Source organism: Hemicordylus capensis, chromosome 4 (genome assembly GCF_027244095.1).
Source record: "Hemicordylus capensis ecotype Gifberg chromosome 4, rHemCap1.1.pri, whole genome shotgun sequence".
NCBI classification, from domain to species: Eukaryota; Metazoa; Chordata; class Lepidosauria; order Squamata; family Cordylidae; genus Hemicordylus; species Hemicordylus capensis.
In genome coordinates this window covers 116,198,916-116,221,111 of record NC_069660.1, presented here as the reverse complement: position 1 = coordinate 116,221,111, position 22,196 = coordinate 116,198,916, and the positions used below count along the sequence as shown (strand labels likewise).

Below are 22,196 nucleotides of genomic sequence, written 5' to 3'. Positions count from 1 at the left end.
TAACTGTGTTAACCTTCAAGCAAAGGAAGCAATCCATTATATTTAACTAAGCCTGCATTTTCAACATGTATATACATACAGGCTAGAATCCTAGACCCTTTTACTTGGGATTAAGACTACTGATTTCAAGCAACATATGTGGGATTTAGTTTTTGTGGGGAATACAATACTATATAAACTGTATTTAATATAGGTAATATAATAAATATAGCTGAAAATAAAGCTTTATAGTAATCAATAAGACAAACATCTTGGGAAAATAAGTATCTAGAGTGTAAAGGATTTTAACTGTTTTGAACACCGTAAAAGTGTGACCAGAAACTTTTTTTTTTGCCCAAGTACCACTCCCTGAGGCTGATTTTGCCTAATGTCTATACTGCTGTGAATGTACATTATCTGTCGATGCTGCACATTCCACTGTCATTATTTCTAAATTATAGCTTGTTCAAAACTGAAGGAAGTAACAGCACTATCATCTTGTCAGGACTGGAAACATAATAGTTTTCACTTTCACAGTTCTATTTCTCTGTTCAATTTAGTGACCAACTAGTAATAACAGAATAAAAAGACTGTATTAGCTATGTATACAGAGGTAGGATGCTATCTACTGAGACTTTAAAACCTTAAATGGCAACCTGAATGTTATTTCAGGTATGAATCACCTTGTGCTAGTTTAAGGTATTTCCACACTTGACTGGCACTTTAATCTTGCATTCTGCTGACTTCACTTAATAGAAAACAATGCATGATTCTAATAAAAAATAAAAAAGCAGTGAGCCTTTGGATTTTATTATTTTTAATACAGCATTTTATAGTGTTCTGGATATAATGAATAATTTGCATGTTCTTTAGAATCAGAACATAAGGAAAGACTGACTATCTGGAAAAAAAATCCATTTAAAAAAATATTTCAGATGTTCCTCTAGAGATTATCAAGAATGAATCGCAACCTTGTAAAAATCTGCATAAAAGATGCCATGCACAAACAAAGAGGAGGGCATGACAACTGTTAAAACAAAAAATCTGAAATGGCAAATTAGTGTTAAATACAAACTATTACTTCTTATGCAACACTTGCAACAAAAACAGCCAAAATATGTCACATAATTTAGCATGCCTTCAATCAAATGGTAATGAAATATCCTTAGAATCTGGAATTGCAATATTTATTTCAATATTACAAGTCCCAATTTGCTAATGGCAATTTGATTTTAAAAATATTCTATTAAAACGCTGAATACCTAATACCACTGATTGTGAGAAGAGCTCTATCATGTATTTTACTGCTCTCTTTTAAAACTAGACTTATAGCACACTGTGGAGCTATTCCCACGAGCGGTAGAAAGCGGGCCAAGGGAGCCTAGCCTGCTTTCTACCCAGCGTAGGAACTATTGGGCTCATGGGCGAGTCCGATGGTTCCCAGGCGACTAGCTCGCCTAAGTCCCCCTCCCCCTAAATGAGGTTAACGGAACGAGCGCTCCGTTAACCACATTTTTTTGCTCGTGTGTTGCTGCGGTGTGTGCCGACACACGAGAAAAGCCCCGACTGGGAGGCTGCAAGTAGCCTCTCAAGCTTGCGGGGCATTCTGGAACTTTCAAGATGGAGCCGGCAATGGTGTAGGTGGCTGATCCGGCCGTCCAGGGACGGCTCTCTGCCTGTGTGCGGAGTGAGTTGGCTAAGCCCGCTCTTCCCGCACTAACACTAACGGCGCTTCACACCAATGGTGTGAAGTGCCTCTGTGGCTAAGCTGCTGTTGCTGATACTACTGATACCGCTGCTGCTACTACTACTACTGTAATAAGCAGCTAATGTGGCTTAGCTAGTTAGCTACTATTACTACTATATTAAGCAACTAATCCTCTCCACAGCAACATGGGAACAATGAACCACAATTGTCAGCATGTGCTTACTTTCTGATTTACCGCTGTCCTTGGAACACTATCACAAGAACATAGATTGATGGGGGAAAGTCACTTCAGAATAAGCACGTTCAGTTAAACTTGCTTAATGCAATGGTACAAGTGTTCAAAAGAATGTGGAAAAATGGTAGAAAACAGAACACCAGTCCCCCCTATCTATTTGATAGCAACAGATTTTTTAATATTTAAGATATTTTGAGAATATGTATACAGAGAATATGTATATCACAATGACTCACTTTCTTTTGGAGCGCACAGTGAAAGATGAAAATAAACATTCCTTGGAAAGCATTAAAAACTGTGAAGAGGTATGCCATCACAATTGTCTCCTCGTTGACAAAAAGCAGGCCAAAAGACCACGTTAGGCCAAGAAGACACAGGAGAGCAAAAGCACCTAGGGCCCAGGACCTGAAAAAGAAAGTTAATTTTAGTAACACGATTCTTTTTTTTTTTTTTTAAAGGCACACAGTAAACTTACTTATTAACATTTGTCTTCCTGAGTTTGATTTTTATTGGTTCGTATTCAAATGTAAAAAAAAAAATTATTGGCTTTAACATTTACTGAAAAAGGAACAATTCCATTTGGTACTATAAGTCTCCAATGAAAACAGCAGTGGTATAGATATGACCTTTTTGTGACTCAAGACTGCAAACAAAAAGAAGTCACAAAGATTTTGAAATGCAAAGGTGTAGTAAAAAACCCAACAACCCCTTTGCTTTATCTGTGGTTTCTTTTCTTACAAATAAGATTTAAAAGTCTAGTTTAACTGTTAATTGAGGCCCATATTTTAGCAACTGTGCTTGCATCTGACATACACACATACAAAAATAACACATATACACAAAGGTTAAATGGCAGATCAAAAGCCGATAACCTAAAGCTTAATGTATCTGATAAGCTCAACTAAACTGATGCTAGATGATCTAACTTTCATGTGAAAGTGCCTTGCTGAAATGTGACAAATATATGGATTTATCCACAAAAGAAAGTCTTTAAAGGATATTTCAACATGAATAGTTTCAGGAAAAAAAATTGCAGAGAACAGCACAGAATGAAGGGAAAAGGGGTTTTATTCAGTGCATTCCACATCTAACTAATGATCTTACTTGATAAATGGCTTATTATCTTCATAGCTAGAAAGCATTATAAGCAGAAAGAGAAACAAAATTATTAGACAGAATTTAAATTGAAATTAATAAGAAAGCATTTTAGTAATTTTATACAAAAATTAGAAAATTCAAAGTGCAGACGCAAGCAGTTTAAAATAATAAAAGGCATATAATAGCTGAAATAGTTTAGCAAATTAGATATTTCAGAAGTTGTTAATTAAAATTAGACAATCTACAAAATTGTCCAAATTTGCAAAGTTGTTTTTTTTTTAAAGTCATGCTTCAAATTTGTTAATGTAGGGTTCTATCTTACCCAGGTAAGTCCGTATTATAGTAGCCATCACAAACACGGTAATTACTGGTGTGGATGAGAAGACAGAAAGAAGAAGAAAGGGAAGAAAAGAGAGAGATGCTAAAGATTAGCTCTCTCTCTCTCTTAACATGCAACATGCAATGAAGCTGATACTGTGACCTATCTAAATAACATCTAGTTTGTAATGTTAGCCTTAGTGCAAATCTGCCTTGGCAATTTTCTATTTTCAAAGATGATTCTGCACTCTGGTGCTACTGGCATTTTACTTGAATGTCTCCCAGTGATCTTAATGGAATTTACTTCTATGTAGGGCCCTTATTATCAAAAATGTCTGTCCCTCCAAAGCCAGTCTGGCAAAACAATTCAGTCTGAAGCAACAGTATATAGAAAAACAGGGGTAGGCAATGCAAGGCCTACGGATTTTATTCATAGCTTTCCCACCAGAAAAGTGATTCCTCCCCTTTACACTCAAAAAGGCAGCACGGGCCTGAGGTGGGGATAGACCCTTACGTTGCTTCCCTCTGACCTAGTGTGTGATCCACCGCTGTAAGATTTTCATTAATTAATTTGACACATTTTTCTACTCCCCAGAAAAGTAACACTGTGACTCTCATATCGCACCAGGATAAAAGTAAAGATTTATTAAATTAGCATGAAAAGCAACAGATAATCAAGATAACAATAGTAATATGAGCACATTCTCTTAAGGGTATGAGATTATGGGAGAGAAAACTGCTGAGAATCCCTAGCTGCCCAGAATAAGTTAACTAAACAAACCCTGCAGAACATCAGCCATGGAAAGAGGAACATCATTTGAAATTATGTTTAAAATGCAAATGAAATTACTACATTGCACTAGAATTTCAGCAAAGGCATCAAAACAATTTATGGGCAGTCATTCCAGGCACAAGTTGTTGTGTTTTCTTTAAATTTTGAACCTCGCCTGTGACATTACAGCAAAAAAAGTGACGAAAGCAGGACTTCTAATTGACATCTATGGTTGCCGGGAGACAAAACCATGTGTTCTTAATGGATGGGGTTTTTCAATCAGTTCGAGCAATCAGAAAATAATCATAGTTCTTTGGATATGAACACAAAGCACTTACTTAATGTTTTCCAACCTGCTAGAGTCTGGTTTCAAAGTGTTTGAGTGCTTCACCATTTTGCACAGTGTGATCACCAAGAAGATAAGATTCAGCTGTCAAAACAGATACCAATGAAATTAAACTACTTCAAGTAAAAAGTTGAGAAATAATGATGGTAGACTAAACAAAAATGAAAAAAGTTATTTTCCATTCTATTTTGTGGACTGGTGACAGGACATTCTCTTAATTCTTAGAAGCCGCTGCAAATAAAAATTAAATCAAGCATATAACTATACAAAGGTGTGCTGGAACCAAGTAATTGGATATTGATAATGCATTATCAATCATTGCACATGAATCTAAGCTGAACGGACTGCAGTAAGTATGAATTATAGACAGAGAAAGGAAATAATATGATTAATGAACTTATCAAAGTACAATGTGTTACAGGGTGAACACTTCTTTTTAATTATGTTTGTTCATGTGAAGCTATGTGTAAAAAATTATATGTAAGGTTTATATATGTGTCTCTGTGTGTGTGTTTGTAAGTAAAAAAAATAGCAAAATATGTTTTTTAAAGATTAGATTAAGAATGGCAAAAGTCCAGTTCTTCTCATTCAGTGCACATCTTGTATTTTTTCTTCTTCATTTTTCCTGCAGATTACATTTAGGCTTGGATTCTCCTTATTTCATATTGTCTAACATAAAACTTCCTTAGGCAAATAGCTTAATGTTTATCCTTTGAGCCACTTCATTATCACATATATGTACATTAATAATCACAAATATGTACATTAATGTCATGGCTCAGACTTTTGACTCAGAAGAGTCAGAGCAGGAGGATTTGCCTGCTAGTGAGGGCTCAGAGGCACAGCAACAGGATTGGGCAGGGAGACCAGACTCTGGAGCTGAGGATTCAGAACAGCTGCCAGACATGATTTCTGATGAGGAGGAGCCTGGAATTTCACCTGTCTTGAGAAGATGTCCCAAGAGGCAAGCTCAGTGGGAGTCATGCAGGCGCAGGAGATAACAAGAGAGGGAGCAGAAGTGCTAACTCAGGGAAGCCTGATTGGCTGCTGGTTCTCTTGAACCATATATATTTAGCAGTCTGTCAATTGCTCAGATGCTGTTAGCAACATCGCTGACCACAGTCCGTGCGCTATCCTGAATTTTTAACTTTTCCAAATTCCAGTTTGCTCTTGTTTATGCTTTCCTGCGTTGTTCTGTTAATTCCTTGTTTCTGGTGTCCTTCGCTCTTTCATTCTTTGCTCTGTGTTTTCTTTTCAGTTATTACTCAGTTATTGTTAGAGGGGGTACCTAGTTCAGTTCAGGGGGACTTAATTCATTTACTATTTTCTTTGTGAGCCTTTTATTTTCCTTTGTGTAGCTTCACTGCTACTTTCTGTTAATTCACAGGGGGAGTGCTGAAGGGGGTTGTAAATCCTATTGGGTGAGCCGAGCTAACAGATTTATGACAATTAAATATGTACATTAAATTTTCAGATGTACCCTAAAAGTATAAAGTTTGAATGCAACAAATGTATCTATCATACAAATACACCAGTTGGGGATCCACGACTGGCTAGAACTCCTTGTTGAGTGTACATCTAGTGACAACACTAGGTGCCTTTGCCCTAATTGGGAAATTGTCTTTTGTTCTTAAAGTTGGAAGTGCTAAACTCCTGTCTCTTATAGCTGTTGAGAAAGGAAAGTAGTACTATGAGCCTTACTTGTGTTCCTGGGTTAAAATAATACTAAGGCTGTTCTCAGTCTACCCAAGCTAGGGTAGCCCAGCCTGGGTTGGGCTGTTCGTGTGGAGCACCATGATTGATCCTGACCCCAATGTTTTACTCCAGCCTTCAGCCAGGGTTAAGGGAGCAAGTGCACCCTGGTCATGTGAGTGCTGCACACAGCCTGAGCGCACACAGAACCTGAATGCACACTAGAGTGCCTGACTCATGGGGGCGGGGTACATTGTGGAATATCCAGAGGCTGGACATCCTTCCCCCAGTCTCTCTTATGTTGCGATGCTTGTTGCAGTGGTATTCATCTTCCAGTGTGGTACAGTGAGTAGGGCCTTGGCACACATCATGTGGGGGAAGGCAGCAGCGATCCTGCCTCCACCCCAATCCCTGCCTGGCTCCAAGAGAAGATGTTGTGTGCACAACCTCATTATGTGATAAAAGAGGCCCCTTTTGGATTAGCCAGAATGATTATATATGTGGAACAAGATATCATTGCTCTTTTTGTCCCAGCGGCTGTCAAATTATTGAAGGCTAAAATATACCCTCAAATTCTTTATGGCACACAAATTGGGCCTTTTGATAACTTTACAATCTTAGAAGCAGTCCAAACTAAATTCTGAAGGACTGTCCTTCAAGCCACCAGAGGCACAGCTAACGTGGCTCTCCGCAGATAGGTTGGGGTTACCACCTTGAAAATCTGGCTTTGTATAATTAAATTCAGGCTACATTTGGTTTTCTTGCCAGTCAGTTTAGAGCCTTTAGTGTTAATTGACAGCTTTACATCTAAATGGGAAATAGCTCTAAAAATGGAATTACATCAACTGGGCACGTCCCAAGAAGACTTTATAGCGAGGGGTTTAGATCAGGCGATATGTTTTGTTAGGCAATGACTATTGGATATAGATCTGCAGGAGTAGTGTGCTCAACTACCAAGGGGAATCTATATAGGCTCTCAAAATTTCAGCCACAAACCGGCTGAATACTTAGATCACATGTTTTTATCTAAGTTTAAGAGAGCATTGACCCTTGCTCATTTGAACGCCCTTCCCTCCGCACTCCTAGACGGGAAATATAAATGAGTCCCATACACATTGTGTCGTTGCCCTTGTGGCTCAGGGGATATAGAGTCAGTTCTTCATGCTATTCTGTATTGTCAATTTTATAGGGATGCTCGCATTAAGTTTATTGCTCCTCTCTTAAAGAACCATCCTGGTCATACAGATTAATTTTATTTGGATTTTTTATTGTCAAATTTTAAACTTGTTACTTCTGTAAATGTGGCCAAGTTCTGTTTTGTTGCATCCAAACTTCGTAGAGCTTGTATTAGCAATTTGAATATTTTGTAAATTATAATTGTATTACTTTAAATGTTAAGCTGGTCTAAGGACCGTAATAAATTTACTACTACTATTGATAGAAATAATAATAAAACTGATGAAGATGGTGTAAACTTGTAGGAAACTAACCAGATTCAAAGAGATTGATTCACATCAAATTATATATCCTCACTGTTATCCACATGAGCACAATCCCAATGATCAATAACTTATCATGAGAAGTCCAATGCAGAACTACAATTTTAACATCGACTTCTCCTCTGGAGGCTGCGCAAGATGGCGACCAGTAAAGTAACCTTTTCAGAGAGCTCCCTCGCTGAGTTATAGTTTTAGTAAGTTTCTCAGGTCTTTTGCATGCTGAATTTAAAGGCTAATTTGGTTGTACGGCCTTGGAGCTGCCAGACTGATTAAACTGCTGTATTTCACTCGACAACAAGCTCTCCTCCATGATTAGAGTGTTGTATTTCATTCAATAATATCATGTTGGCTGAGCTTGCTCATGGTTAAGTTACATGATCTTGCACCAGAGATTAAAAGTAGTCAAAGAATTTCCTTCTACTTCCCTATAAATTTGGACTTAAAAGTTTCTGTTTATAGAAAAATAGCATTGAAAAGGTCAACTTTAGAAACAGCAATCAGACAACAACAAAAATGACATGAAAGTATCCAGCAATCTAAAATATGATATAAAGGAAAGCTTCTGGTCTGTTCACTGAATTGAATATTATCATGGTCCTATAACATCATACGAGTTAGATAACCACAACCAATTTACAGTGCAATTCTATGCTGGAGTCAGGGCCACTGCGCAGAGATAGGATCACTAATACATTTTGCTGCTTGGGCAGAATGAGAAGCTCCAGCGGAATAGTGAATTTATCCTGGTAATGCTACATTTTAATTGAAGCAAGTGAGGCAGTACCAGCAAAGGAACAATCTGGGAAGAGGCAGAGTATGGCAAGGAATACGCAGCGCTTAATTCTGATCCTATGCTCGCTAGGGGTCATGACACAGCACAAGCCCCAGCAAGAGAACACAGTTTGCATATAAGACATAGGGCATGGTCTACATCACTTTGTCTGTACAGAACTACAAGAAAACACATGCAACAAGTAGGAACTTTGAGAAAAGGGCATTCTGCACAAAGATTAAATGGCAGATCAAAATCCAATAACCTAAAGCTTTAAGACTCTGATAAACCCAGATAAATTGATGATATAAATGTTGACATCAAGATCACTGCCAAATGCTAACATCAGGGACACTATCACAGGATTACTGGGAACTAGGCAGAGGCATGTGTAAACTAGAAATTGCAGAAGCATGTGTAAACCAGAGGCATGTGTAAACCAGTAAAGCTGTCATCATTTTCCCTCTTTTGCTCCTGTGCCTTTCAGAAATGCATAGCAGTCATAATGGGAAAAGTGTTGCATAGCCAACATGGGGCTGTAATAGTGTGTCAAACCGCTAGTCGTTCATGCAGCTTTAGGAACCACAGGAGCCTTACATGAATAAAAGATTCCTACATGAATAAAAGCACCCTCTGTTTCTGTGGTGCTGTCAAACCTCATTTCACCACGGATTCAATAAAAGCTATGACTAGCCCTATTCAGACGTTCAATTATTGTACTCGCATACAACATATTTGGAATCACACCTGAATATGATTTGTGTCAGCTGTTCTTCTGTTCCCCTTAGAGTTAAGAGACAGGAACCTATTCTACACTCATCTCAGAATATCTTCACAACAGACTCACAACCAGATGGATGCAATTGGTTTTCCACACTCCACACACGGCCTTGTCTCTGGTCTTGCACCATCAGAGGGGAGGCTCTAACAGTTCAGTGTTGTCCTGACCTTTCTCTAATGGATAATGCTGGTATAATGAAGCAGTGATGGCATGCAAGCACTTTCAGACTATGCCACTAAGCCAGGCAGTGGTGGCGAGAACATTCCCTATGAGAGTTTGGGGAAAAGGTTAAAAAATTGTTTAAAATTGCCTACTTACCCATTTCTTTTGTGGGTTGGGTGGTAGGTAACACCCATCATGCCCTACCACACAACCCACTTTGGTATCCCTAGGAGCCACCCATGGGTAACAATGACAATTTCCCCCATTGCTCCCTATGGCCAAAGCACTCGAAACATTTGAGTTGTTTCATCAAAACAGCCGGCTCAACCGCCGTTTTGATGAAATCTCCCGAGCTGGAAACCCAACCTGGCCATTTTGCGGTTTGTTTCAAGCTGGAAACAAAACACAAAATCTGTTTTGTGCACATCTCTAACCCCACCCCACCCAAAGAAACTGCCTTACCTGCCTCATGGAAAGGCCATGTGTATGTGTGTGTGTGTGTTTGTGTGTATGTGTGTATTTGTGTGACTTTCTCCAGTGAGTTTATAGCCAAGGATTGAATCTGGAATAGCCCTCCTTGTGCTTGACAAAGCAGTTGTTTCCTGAATGCTGGTTGATGAACTTGGCCTGCCATGGGTTAGGGCCCTGTCTGAGAGAAGCCTTGGTGCTAGTGGCTATAGCTGTCTTTGCTGTCCTTGTAGCTTGTAAGGGCCGTAGAGGCGTCTGATAAGGGAGAAGAATATACATTTCCTGGGAGTTGGCAGAGGTGTGGAGTATGGCATGATCCTTTTATTCCTGCTTTAGCCATACACAGACAGCTGCTTTCTGTAATGGGTACTGTAGGAATGCACAATACTCACAGTATTGCCAGTGCACAATACTGTGAGAGTGGATGTGGCAGAGTTGCCAGATGAGCTCTGAGGGAATGGCCATTGCTACATTTTCTCTTGCTTTTCTACAGGTTTTGTTTTGCTTTCTGCTTTGCTGTTCACAGTGCTAAGGATCATGACTACGCTAACACAAGTTATTGCCAGTGAAGTGGGACCATAGGATTGACCTATAAGTCAGTGCTAGATCACATTTTACTCTGACTAGTTTTTCACTGACATCAGCATAGGCATAAACTGTAAAACTTTAAGTAAGAATCCATGGATTTCAATTATGGAAACCTCTATGATTTATGAAGCAAATGTCTGCAAGTATTCCACAGCGGCATACTACTCATGCCAGTAGATTGCTCCTGGGAATTTAAAAAAGTGCTCAAAACACCAAAAGAATCAGCCCACAGTAGAATCTATGGATAATAAACATAAAATAAGTAAGTCCAATGCAGCAAAATGTTTTGACCCTTCATTTAATATGGAATTTAAAATAAGCAAACAAGCAAGCAACAACATGTTTTGTTTTGGTTTATAAAGTTCTTGAATACAATGGTAGGTGAAAATGAAAGTCTTTTTATGAATACAGAGAAGTACTGCAGCTCCAAGACAATGTAACTATGACAACAGAGCATATGATATTTGTTCTCCACATCTCTGTGAAATATGATATAATTTAAAGCATCAGCAAATCAAAGAACAGTAGTTCACTATCTGAAAACAATATTCAGACATACTGGTTTGCCTATGATCTAGGTAGGTATTAGAAATTTATTCAATCTTTGCTTTTAAAAAAAAGGGAGGGGGGGATACCATGTGGCAGTTAGCAAGCCTTTGGAAAGATGCATCTCCTTTTATATTCCTCATCTACAGGCATAGGAGAAAAAAGGAAGCTTTTTAAAATAAGTTGCTCTCCAGGATAAATTCACGCATTAAAGGACTTGGACAGCTTGCAATTTTATGTAATGCAGGAAGTACAAAGGGCAGGGGAACTTGCTGAAAAAGAATGTAGCCTTACAATAAATGATTTATGCTTCCCGTTTTTGTGGAAAATATTACCTATAAAGTTGCATATAACGTTGCATACTGTCCACTCTACTAATGGTTGTTAATTATCTATGTTTGTAGTGGGCTTTTTAAAAAGACAGTTTAAATGCTTAATTTCTTCATGTACGAACATTTTAAATAGAACATTCCCAGTAACTAAGTATTGGATGTCCTAAAAGTTATTAATGCAGCAACTTAGCAATGAATTCAAACTGCCTTGTACAAAGCTAACAACAAACATTATCTGGATAATGCCATGGTCCGTATATTATGTATTTTAAGCTATAGCTTTCCTTGCCTAAAAGTGGAATAAGCGCCAATTCCCACAATTACTTTTGATGTAATTATGATGTGATATCTTCTTGAGAGCTCAGGATTTATTTCCTTAAATGGAAATATTGATTTATTTATGTACTTAATGAATGTAAAGTTGTGCTGTCGTTGGTGTCGACTCTGGGCGACCACATAGCAAAGTGGTTTTCTTTGGTAGAATACAGGAGGGGTTTACCATTGCCATCTCCCACGCAGTATGAGATGATGCCTTTCAGCATCTTCCTATATAACTGCTGCCCGATATAGGTGTCTCCTGGGAAACATACCAGTGGGGATTTGAACTGGCAACCTCTTGCTCGCTAGGCAAGTTAGTTCCCCACTGCCCCATTAGGTGGTTCTTAATGTATGTAGGATATCATTTATATCAATGTTTAGACATCCCGGTCTGCATAACAACACAGTACTAATACTAGTACCTAGAATCAGGACTGCGAATCTCACCTCTGTAATGAACTCATCAGGTGTTCTTAGGCAAGCCACTCTTTCTCAACTTCAGCTCCCCAGCTACAATGCGTGGCTAATAATACTTACTTAGCTTACAAAGTTGTCTTCAGTATAACAAGATAATTCATGAGAGGTACAAAAGTGCTATACCCATAATAAGTTTTCTTTACATGACTTTCCTCTGTAATTATTGGCTGGCACCCTACGAGAAGATGCACCCATACAGTGGAAGGCTTCACCACCAGTGGTAGCCTCAATGTTCACACAGGGGCAGGATTTCTCATACATATGTTTGAGGGGCACTTATGTATTTCAGGGAAAAGGGAGTTCCTAAATTCAACCCCACCCTCGGATGATCACTGTAGCTGAATCATTAGAAGCTTTCCACTCTCGGGCTCATCTCACATAGCACATGTGCAGTCTTAGTCAGGATGCTGGCCATGGTCTTCAAGCATTCATCTGAATGTACCCCCTTGTGTAAAATCTGTATACAAATCTGGCTAGAATCATAAGCATACAGAATAAGGTTTTTACATGCACATGCTTTGTTGAATAAGGAACCATGCGTAAGGTTCCAGGTTCCCCTAGCTTTATCAGTGCTATATGCACCATAAGGCTAAAAAAACCCACCCCTAACTTCTCCAGTAAAATTATCAGCTATAGTGTAGATGACAGTGGGGTCAAAAGATTTGTTCCATTTCTACCTGCTCCTACCAGACACTGGTTTATTGTTTTACTGCTGTACACTGTTTTAAGAACCAAAAGACTGAAAAGTAGAACATAAATGGAAATATTCATGTATTTATGTACTTATAATTAATGTATGTAGGATATTGTTAATATAAATGTTGAGCTATCCTGGACAGCATAACAACACAGCACCAATGTTTAAGCTTTTGAAATCTCTATTATACCTATTAAGAATGGTAGGCTTTGCCAGTGTTTTGATTAGCAGATAAAACTCAAATATCATATTTTATTGCCAGGAAGTGAACAATGTCCTGGTAGCATGTGAATGAACAGCTTCACCGAGAGGAACTAACAGTGCCTCTTTAAAGATAGCATATTGCCCCATTCATAAAATAGAACATCATTTCAAATATATGTGTCAGGAGTATTTCTACAGGCAATTCCTATGGTTTACATGACAACCTAACCAATTTTGACCAATTTTGAATTGTATGAACAAATATAGGGAAACAAAAGCCAACATGCGGGCTTTTATGACCAGAGTTTACAAGAGTGCACTATTTGTTTCATAGCCATCAACCTGCTCAATTGAATCACGTTCACCTGAGCTTAGCAGCAGCTTAAAATTCATTCCACACAGCCTGAAGTGGTGACATGGATATGATAAGACAGAAGAACAGAAACACCACTCTGAAGTAACCTAGCTGAACTGCACATGTTCTGACCCTGTTTGTCCTCCCTGGAGCTTTTGTTACCTGGCAAATGCAGCTCTAAAATTGCTCTTGTATCTCCAGATCTTTGCTCTTAGCCATGCAGAAGCCTATTTCTCTCTGGGACTGGCAGCCAGAGAGGTGTTCTCTGAAGAAGGCTTCTAAATGAGTGTGCAAGCTGAACTCTCACTGAACTTAATTAATTATTAAAGATGCAGATGGAGCTGTCCAAATGATAAGAACGGCTCCTGACGTGTCATGATCCAAGCTTTCATTAAACCATTTCAGGCATACTAATGGTTTTCTGCCGCTCATTACTTACATGTGCATTTTTCATAGATATAATGACCCTGGTACCCATAGGCCTGGAGTCTGAAATGAAAGTCAGCCGATATGCTTCAAAAGCCCACCCCATGTCTTCCTAAAGAGAGAAATGGTAAGGTCATTGGGAAGATTGCCCACGCCCTTGTTTTGCTGGATGTAAAGGTTTCATCAGTTAGTGCTGGAAAAACCCCAGCACCATGTAGTCAATAGCCCACACGTTCTGCAATTGTCCACAGGGCAAGAAACAATAACTGGCACCCAGACTAAGTTACTCAGTAGTACTACTAAGGAGTTACTCCAAAGGACTACTTTATTTCAACAGGATGGAAGTCCTGCTGGAATAATTTAGTAAGCAATTTAGTCAAGATGATGGCTTTCCCCCCCCTTTAGCTGACATACTTTTGCGGGAGGTGGGGAGGTGGCTGGACTTACTGTTTTCTGGCTGAAAGTTACATTCTGGTCCCCACTCATACCATTTATATGTGTGGTCCATCATTGGTTGTTAAATAAATTGTTAAATGACAGCAGCAGCAGTGTTGGTGGTGGTTGTAGTATCATCAAGTCTTTAGAAGGCATGTAACACTAAATGTGTGAAGGTTGCAGACAGTATATACACAATCTAGTACACACATGGCTTTTCTTCAGCTACACTGTTCACATAACACTGTTCTTGAATCATTACACTTCCTTTCCTTTTGTCGGGACGATTAGAGGGCAAAGCAATTGCAAGAGAAGAATTACTCCCAGGAACTGTGCAGTGATTGCTACCTGCTGTTTCATATTTTTTGAAGTTGGGAATACTGCTCCCAAAGGCCTTTCACTTCTCAGCCTAAATGATTTGCAGGAGGATAATAATGTCATGGCCGGTAAATAATAGTAGACTCTGACTGTACATGGTCAATATGATTAAATGTCCCTCACCCTGATTTTCACTCTGACCTGGTTATGAGGAAACACCAATATCTACAACAAAGCCCAAGACCCACACAAAGTGTACTGCTATTTAAAGAGAGAGACGTGAATGAAGAACTGTTCACAGTACATAATGCTGCTGGGAGGGTTTTTTAAAAACAACAAAGCAACAAAAACCAAAAACAAGTGGAGAGACTAGAGTACTGTGCACTGAACTGCACAGTCAAGACTGAAGTCTGCTCACACATTATTTTCAGCCACTTTATTAGTGGCCTGGTCCACGCAGCAGAATGAGATGGTATGGACTGTGCCACCTTAGACTGCAGGAGTGGGGCGTGCCATTTTTATCCTCCCCTTCATTTTTTTTTTAAACAAAAAACAAAAACAAACCATAGTATGCAGGGATCAAACCTTTCTCCTTTACATGGTAGATTGCAGGGACATTTGTTTACATGGGGAGCAGTCACAATTGGTATCACCTCCAAGCTGAAATGGTACAATCAACCTAGTTCTCCTGTACGTGTAAACCCACAGCAGTGGCATCAGAATACATGAGATTCTCTCAACTCTTCCAACTCTCTCACAATTTAGAAGGAATGTTCTGCTATTTTGGTAAGCAAGGAAGTTGCCATGGCTAAGACTGGCCAGGTTCCAGAGTATGCATTACAAAGCACACATGACAAAACTACAGCATGAGGGAGGAAAGCCATCAACTGGAACATATGACCCATAGTGTTTCTCTTTTGAATTCCAAGTTGCTCAGCACAGAAATATATGGAATTAAAAGCTGCCATTTTAAATGATACCGTATTTTACGGACTATAAGACACTACGGACTATAAGACGCACCTTAATTTTAATCCAGTTTTTCAGAGTTTTAACATATTAAACTGTTAAAACATATAAGACGCACCTGAATTTTGGCGGATATTTTTCGAGGAAAAAAGTGAGTCTTATAGTCCATAAAATACGGTAAGTTAAAAGTCAGGCAGAGGTAAAGATGAAGATCTTGTCACATCTTTGCTAGTTATACTATACTTCCATGAATAAATGAGCTTTGCTCTTAAGTTGTCATCATTCTTGAGGAAATGAGGAGCCAAAAGGAACATTTCACAGAAATTGTGAACTGTTTGTAATTTGAATAATCCATCTGTTATGTAATAACAACAACAATAATAAGTAATAATGTGTAATAATAATGCACACTTTTTGTACTTGACAGAACACTCAAAGAACTGAAAAAGGTTTTTTAAAATTACTTTTTAAATAAAGGTATAGGCCGTTCTCACGAGGTGCCTAGCCCAGACTTGGGAAACCTAGCCTGCTCTGTGTAGTTCCCGGCACTCCCACCCAGCCTAACCCAGCTCCCAAGCCCAGCTCTAAGCCAATGTTAAGGGAACAAGAGGCTCTCCTTAACCAAGCGGCCTGGCTTGTGTGTCTCCTTGGGCTCCACAGAACCTCAGGAGACTCAGAGACAGGAGCCTAGAGCGCCTGCCTGACTGGGGATCCTGTCAATGCATTATGCCCCGAGACTTTGGTTTTGGGGGGTATATAAATGTACTAAATAAATAAATAAAATGCTCATGGAAGAGTGCCTTGTGGGATCTCTGGAGGCCTGGACATGTTATCCTGGCCTCCAGAGCGCTGCGCTGCATGTTGCAGTGTAGATTGTCTGGGATCACGGTGCAAGCAGGCTTCTTGTGATTGTCTAGGGGAGAGGTGAGTTGGAGCAGTCAGCCCCTGCCCCACCAGACGTTTGAATGGCCCTATAGTCTCTTAATCTGGCAAAAAATGCCCCTGATGATATGTCACTGAGAAGAGCTGCTTAGAAGACAACAAAGCCTTGAATAGTATTGATACTGCTGCAACTATAAAATGATGTGGGACATTTTTTTTAATCGAAGATATATAAAATAAGAACACACACACAACCTAAGAACACACAAGAACTTAAAAGCATCTTGCACTGAGCAGGGATGCTTGGACTAAAAAGCACTGAAATAATAAATAAAACAAAATAAAATAAAATAGCCCTATCCAATCCCAGCACAGTATCCCTCCAGTGAGTGTTGCTGGTATCTGCCTTATGTTTCTTTTTAGATTGTGAGCACTTTTGGGGACTGGGGACCATCTTATTTATGTATTATTTATTTTTCTATGTAATGCTCATAACTTTGATAACTTTGATTGAAGAGTGGTATATACATATTCATAGTAGTAGCGGTAGTAGTAAAATTCTATTATTTTAGATTCATTTCTTGCCTGTCAAATCAATAAACCAACCAGATCCAGCTACAACAATTTCATCAGATTGGCTTACCTCTGTATTCTAAATGGTTTTACTGAGAACAACTGCTTCCTTTGGACAAAACTGGTAATCATTTGCCACAGAGGATAAACACTGGCAACCCTACATTAGGTCACAGGGCTAAACATATTCACACAGCAGTTTATCAGGCTGGGCTACACTGATACTACATTAATTCCTTCACTAATTTTGTATCAGCACATTTCATAGAATATCTTATACAATAAGATGACTTTGGCACAATCATGTATGATTTCATGACCGGGCCTCTGGCGGAAGTTCCTTTAGATGTCGTATCGCGCGTGCGCGCGCCCCAGGCCCCAGTTGGGCCACAGACTTTGCCGAGAGAGGAGCTCTGCTCGCGGGCTCCTCTCTTTTTTTGGAAACAATGTGGTGAGCACTCGGGGGGAGGGGGGAGGGAGGGCGGGACGGCGGCAGTACCTTACTAATTATTGGCCCTAATCCGCTTGCGGGGGGGGGGGGCGGCTGGTTTCCAGCGGCCCATTTACGAGGTACAATACGGCCTCTGGCGGGGGCAAAGAGGCGGGAGGGGTAAGCAAGCCCTCCCCGCCCTAAAAGAAAGGCCCCCCTTCGGTGCTGGTCCGGACTGCTCCAGACCATGCACATCCCTAGTGGTGATTCTCTTTATTTAGCAGGGGGGAGAGTAACTGGCCCTATCCACCACCAGCACAGTACCTCCAGTTACTGTTGCCGGTGTCTATCTTATGTTTCTTTTTAGATTGTGAGCCCTTTGGGGACAGGGATCCATCTTATTTATTTATTTTTCCTCTGTGTAAACCGCCCTGAGCCATTTTTGGAAGGGCGGTATAGAAATCAATCAATCAATCAATCAATCATGTGTAGAGAGGCGATTCTTCAGTTTATCATGTGTGCGCTAGGTGGCACTTGTCTGAACAGGTCCAATGCATTTGAAAGGCTCAGAAACAAGGAGGGAAATAAAGGAATCCCCAAATGTTTTCATGAAGGCAGGGGGAAAATGGTGTTTTTTGTGAATTTACACTCCAATTTATAACTAATTTTACTCTGGTTAATTTATCTCACTGGCCCTTTGTTAGCCCCACCCCCCTTAATATTTCTGGCTTATTATTGTTTTGATTGCTTTTAATAGTTTAATATAAGTCACTTTGCATATACTTATACAGAAAGGAGAGGTAAAAATCCTAACACAAATATACACACACAATTTATCATCACAGCTGGACAACATATCTATCAAAGATGCCTGTCTGTTCAGCCATACATGTGGAACCTGGGTGATGTGATCAGCTGTACACATGCACCTCATTTATTTTAAAGAAATTCTTGACCTGATTAAAACATCTCAGATCAACGTGCACTCACTCGCAGCAGAAAGAAATATGACAAACATTATGTAGCTTTCATAATAGCTTGGTCATTGCCTTTGAAATAAATAAATAGTGAACTGGGAGGGAGGGAGATATACTGGTAGAAAAGAGAGAGAAAATATACTTACCAGAATAATGAAGGTCACAGGCCCAATGAAACTCCAGATAAAATAGTTGTCAACCTTGAGCCAGCACCTGTCACAGAAAAGATAAGAAACATTCCATGAATTATGCATGTGTTCCATGTTATCCATGAAAAGTATAAAACACTCCCTAGGATGTGTTCACATGGCCATTTTGTAGCATCAATGTAACCTTTTTTTAGCAGTGCCCACATGGTGGAGTGCCACACGAAACAGTTCTTGCAAATAAATATATAACTGGCTGTCTAACCTTCTTATTTTTCACAAAGCTAAATCCAAACATTGCTGGATATGCGTGGAGGGCCAAATGGGTATATATTTAAATCATTCATGTGCACGAGTACTGAAGTAATCTGCTCCACAGGTATCCATGCAACTCAATAATTAAAACAACCCTTGAACAGTTTTTTCAGGGTGAAATAAAAATGAAGTATTTGTGAATGTCAATAGCCTACACGAGAACATGGATCTACTAACATACAGCTATTTTATTGATGCTCTTCACAAATTTTGTGTGCTGTTCGTGTCTTTAGAAACACTAATCATTGCTATCAGAGGATTTTCTTCACACTACTGAAAGCAACCATTACTCCTTAAAAAGAAAAAATACAACAGTGAGGTACACCACTGGTACACCTTTAACTTTTTGGACCTGAGACTGCAATCTAGAACACAGGACCCTGTATATGTCCAATTTTTTGTTTTTCCTGTTTCCTCGCTTCTCTAGGTTTGTGTTTTCTTCTTCTTTCTCTTTCTCCTACTCTTTCCTTCTTTCTGCTTCTCTTAAACAAGTTTTAAAGAGTAAATAGGAATGGTGCTGCCATGGGTCAAGCGACCTTAGCAACAGTTGAAGATCAATAGCATGAAGTCAATTTCCTGTGCTGAAGCCTTGCTGTATGAAGATAGCCACTATCAGAAGCCATATCACATGTTCTAAACGTGGCATTGGGTTAAACAACTTTGCTTCCTTTGGGAATAGCCTTAAGCATTTGATATAACACTGTGAACCAGGCCTTGAATATATGATATACAGTATGATTTCTTTCTGCATATAGGCCTGTGAGCCATGGCACTGAATAAATGTGGTGTTTTCCCCTCACAGTCTTTTGTAACATTCAAAATTTGCTTTTAAATTTCCATCAGCTGCAGAAATTCCAATTCCCAAGGAATGTTCAAGTCAGAAAATGATTAGATATCATGTTTTGCTGCAGAACAGCAAAATATAAATATAATGCTCCAGACCTCAACTGGGAATTGAATAGTTAAAACAAAACAAAAACAAATGGTATTAAACTAAATTAAGCATCAGCTTATCAGGACTCACTTCACTTAGTGATTCGCTTTACATATACCCACAGCTCCCTGCTGAATCACATTTATTTGTCTTTCATCAACAGCAAAATCAAGCAGCTTTCTTGTATTCAACTGTATCTACTCATACTGTAACTAATTTCATCAAAGGACAAAGTAAGCACTATTGGAAGGCACATTTATGCCTCCAGCAACATAAATCCTCAGAAATATTCAGCGTCTACCTTCTGTCACTTTCTATAAATATCTCTATTTTTATAAATAAAAGGCAGTGGCTAATTTTAATCCTGTTCTTTCCCGCATGATAAAATATTATCAAAGTGAAACATATGGGCAGAAATACTGAACTATCATTGTCTAGAAAAAGAGTTAGCTAGAGGGCCAGCTGAACACAGAGCTCAAATGAAGCATTAGCTTAAAACTGGGTGGTTAAGCCAGTCAGATATTTTAAGTTGAGAAGAATTTTCTTTCTTTTTTTTCACTCCCCACCCCCCGCCCTTTACTTAATATCCATTGGAGGCACAAAAGTTATTTACTTTTTCTCCAATTTGTTTCAGGTCAATCTTTTGTGTTAAAAAGAAAGGCCATAATTTAGACTCTGCCTCTCCAGAGTACAAATCCTCTGAACCTAGAAAATTACAAAAGACCTGATTGGAATTTGCACACAGCATTGCTATTCTCTCACCAATAAAGCTTTCAGATGCTATTTTAGTCTGTCAGGGACTCTCTGACAGCTCACACACTTAAAAAAAAATTATTCACTTGAAAAACACTCAGGTCACTAGCAATTACTTACGCTTTTTGTGTTCCATAGCTGGTATAGTCAATAGCTGCCGAGACACCAACAACAGTGGCAGGGAAGAGGTAGCCAGCAACATAATAGTACTTCTTCCTAGAATATTCACTTTCAAATACTTCTACTAACATGAGATAGAGTTGCACCCCTTCTAGGCACATCCAGGCAAAGGCTGCCAGGAAGAAAAAGTGTAAGAGGCCTGCAAATATTGGGCATGCAATCTGCAAAGAAAGAGAAACAATAAAATACAAACTACAACTCCTTCGACCTTCCTCTCTAATCTGATGGGACCAGAATATGAAACATTGTGAGTCTAACCATAACAGCTTGGAGTGTACTGACAGCATAAAACAATCCAAACCTCAACAAGTTTTCTTTTACATTTAAGAACTGCTGAAACTTTATTGTATCCCTAGTAACTGCAGCATCTCCTCTGTTGTACTCTATGAGCTAAGATATGGAAAATATGTGCCTATTAGCATTCTTCAACGTAATGGAATATCAAGTGTGGAAAGCAGTCCATTAATTTTTGGTAGTGAAATGTTAACACTCTGCTGTAAGGCTTATATTGCAGATGACTTGGTACAGGGAAGATAAAGAGACACTGCTACTAGATGTATTATTTATACCTTCTGCTGAAAATTCTTATGCCACTGTCAGAATATTCTATTTCCCTTAATATCAAATATCGTTGCTTTTCTATTTTTAGGAAGATCTGCTGTCATATCACTAGCCAAGTTACATTCTCTCCATTATAGCTGAGTGTTGAACAAAATCCTACCAACTGACTCATTTTAAGAGCAGGTTATTTTAGAAAACCATGGGTTCTGCCTTGTGTCTAGAAACGTAAGAAAACATCATTCTAAAATTATCAATGAAGGCCAAAAGGCAAAGAATTCCAGAGCTTCTTCATCCAAAGAGAGGCATACTTTATTTTAGATGATATTTTTTCCACATTTTGAGACAGAGAGGGTAGCATTCACACGGATAGTTCTGTGAGGGAACTCTTCCACTCATGCAAGCTTGGGGATGATTTTAGCTGACTTCACCTTCTCTTTTCCTGTACTTTCCCTTTGTAAAATATTAAAATATGTGCCTGAGGGTTGGGGAAACCTCAGGAGCAGGTTTTTCAGAGCAGGAAGGGAAATTGGAAAAAATGGCCCAGCTCCTTGCATGAGCAGAAAGTTCCTTCACAGTACTAGCCTGAATGCTACACTCTCTGTATAAGGATGCAGCAAAATATTACCTAAAATCAAGTACATGCCTGTCTTTGGAAGGTTTCCCCCCGTTGTGAATCTTCCTCACAGAAGTACTAGTCTGAATGCTAGCTTGTCTGTCTACCTATAGGTGCAACTAAGGTGCACCTATAGGACCATCTAAGTACCACTGAGATTTCTGGAACCAAAGTAATTAGTCATGTACTTCAGTTCCATTTATTCCAATGAACACACTACTAATTTTCATTGGTCTGCAATCACTGGCTGACATCAGGCAAATTCTGCACTAATGCAAACAAGTTACTTTAGTGCAAGGAAGTATTACAGGTTGCTTACCTGTAACTTGAGTTTTTC

General features: G+C 39.2%; 1 protein-coding gene across 29 annotated transcripts in view; it reads right to left on the bottom strand.

The window, feature by feature from the left end:
• Window positions 1-22,196, bottom strand: part of ADGRL2 (adhesion G protein-coupled receptor L2) — a 269,111-nt gene that overhangs the window by 14,564 nt on the left and 232,351 nt on the right. For 15 of the 29 annotated variants that reach the window (XR_008320682.1, XM_053313455.1, XM_053313457.1 and 12 more), the window contains 6 exons: window positions 20,626-20,846; window positions 18,504-18,570; window positions 4,449-4,540; window positions 3,343-3,387; window positions 3,027-3,053; window positions 2,159-2,327 (listed from right to left, as the gene is read on the bottom strand). Coding sequence is in view for 28 of the 29 variants with exons in the window: in XM_053313455.1 (XP_053169430.1) it covers window positions 2,159-2,327; window positions 3,027-3,053; window positions 3,343-3,387; window positions 4,449-4,540; window positions 18,504-18,570; window positions 20,626-20,846 (621 nt within the window). In the remaining variant the exon portion in view is untranslated. The remainder of the gene's footprint in view (window positions 1-2,158; window positions 2,328-3,026; window positions 3,054-3,342; window positions 3,388-4,448; window positions 4,541-18,503; window positions 18,571-20,625; window positions 20,847-22,196) is intronic. The other 14 variants (XM_053313461.1, XM_053313466.1, XM_053313444.1 and 11 more) reach the window with 2 other exon arrangements.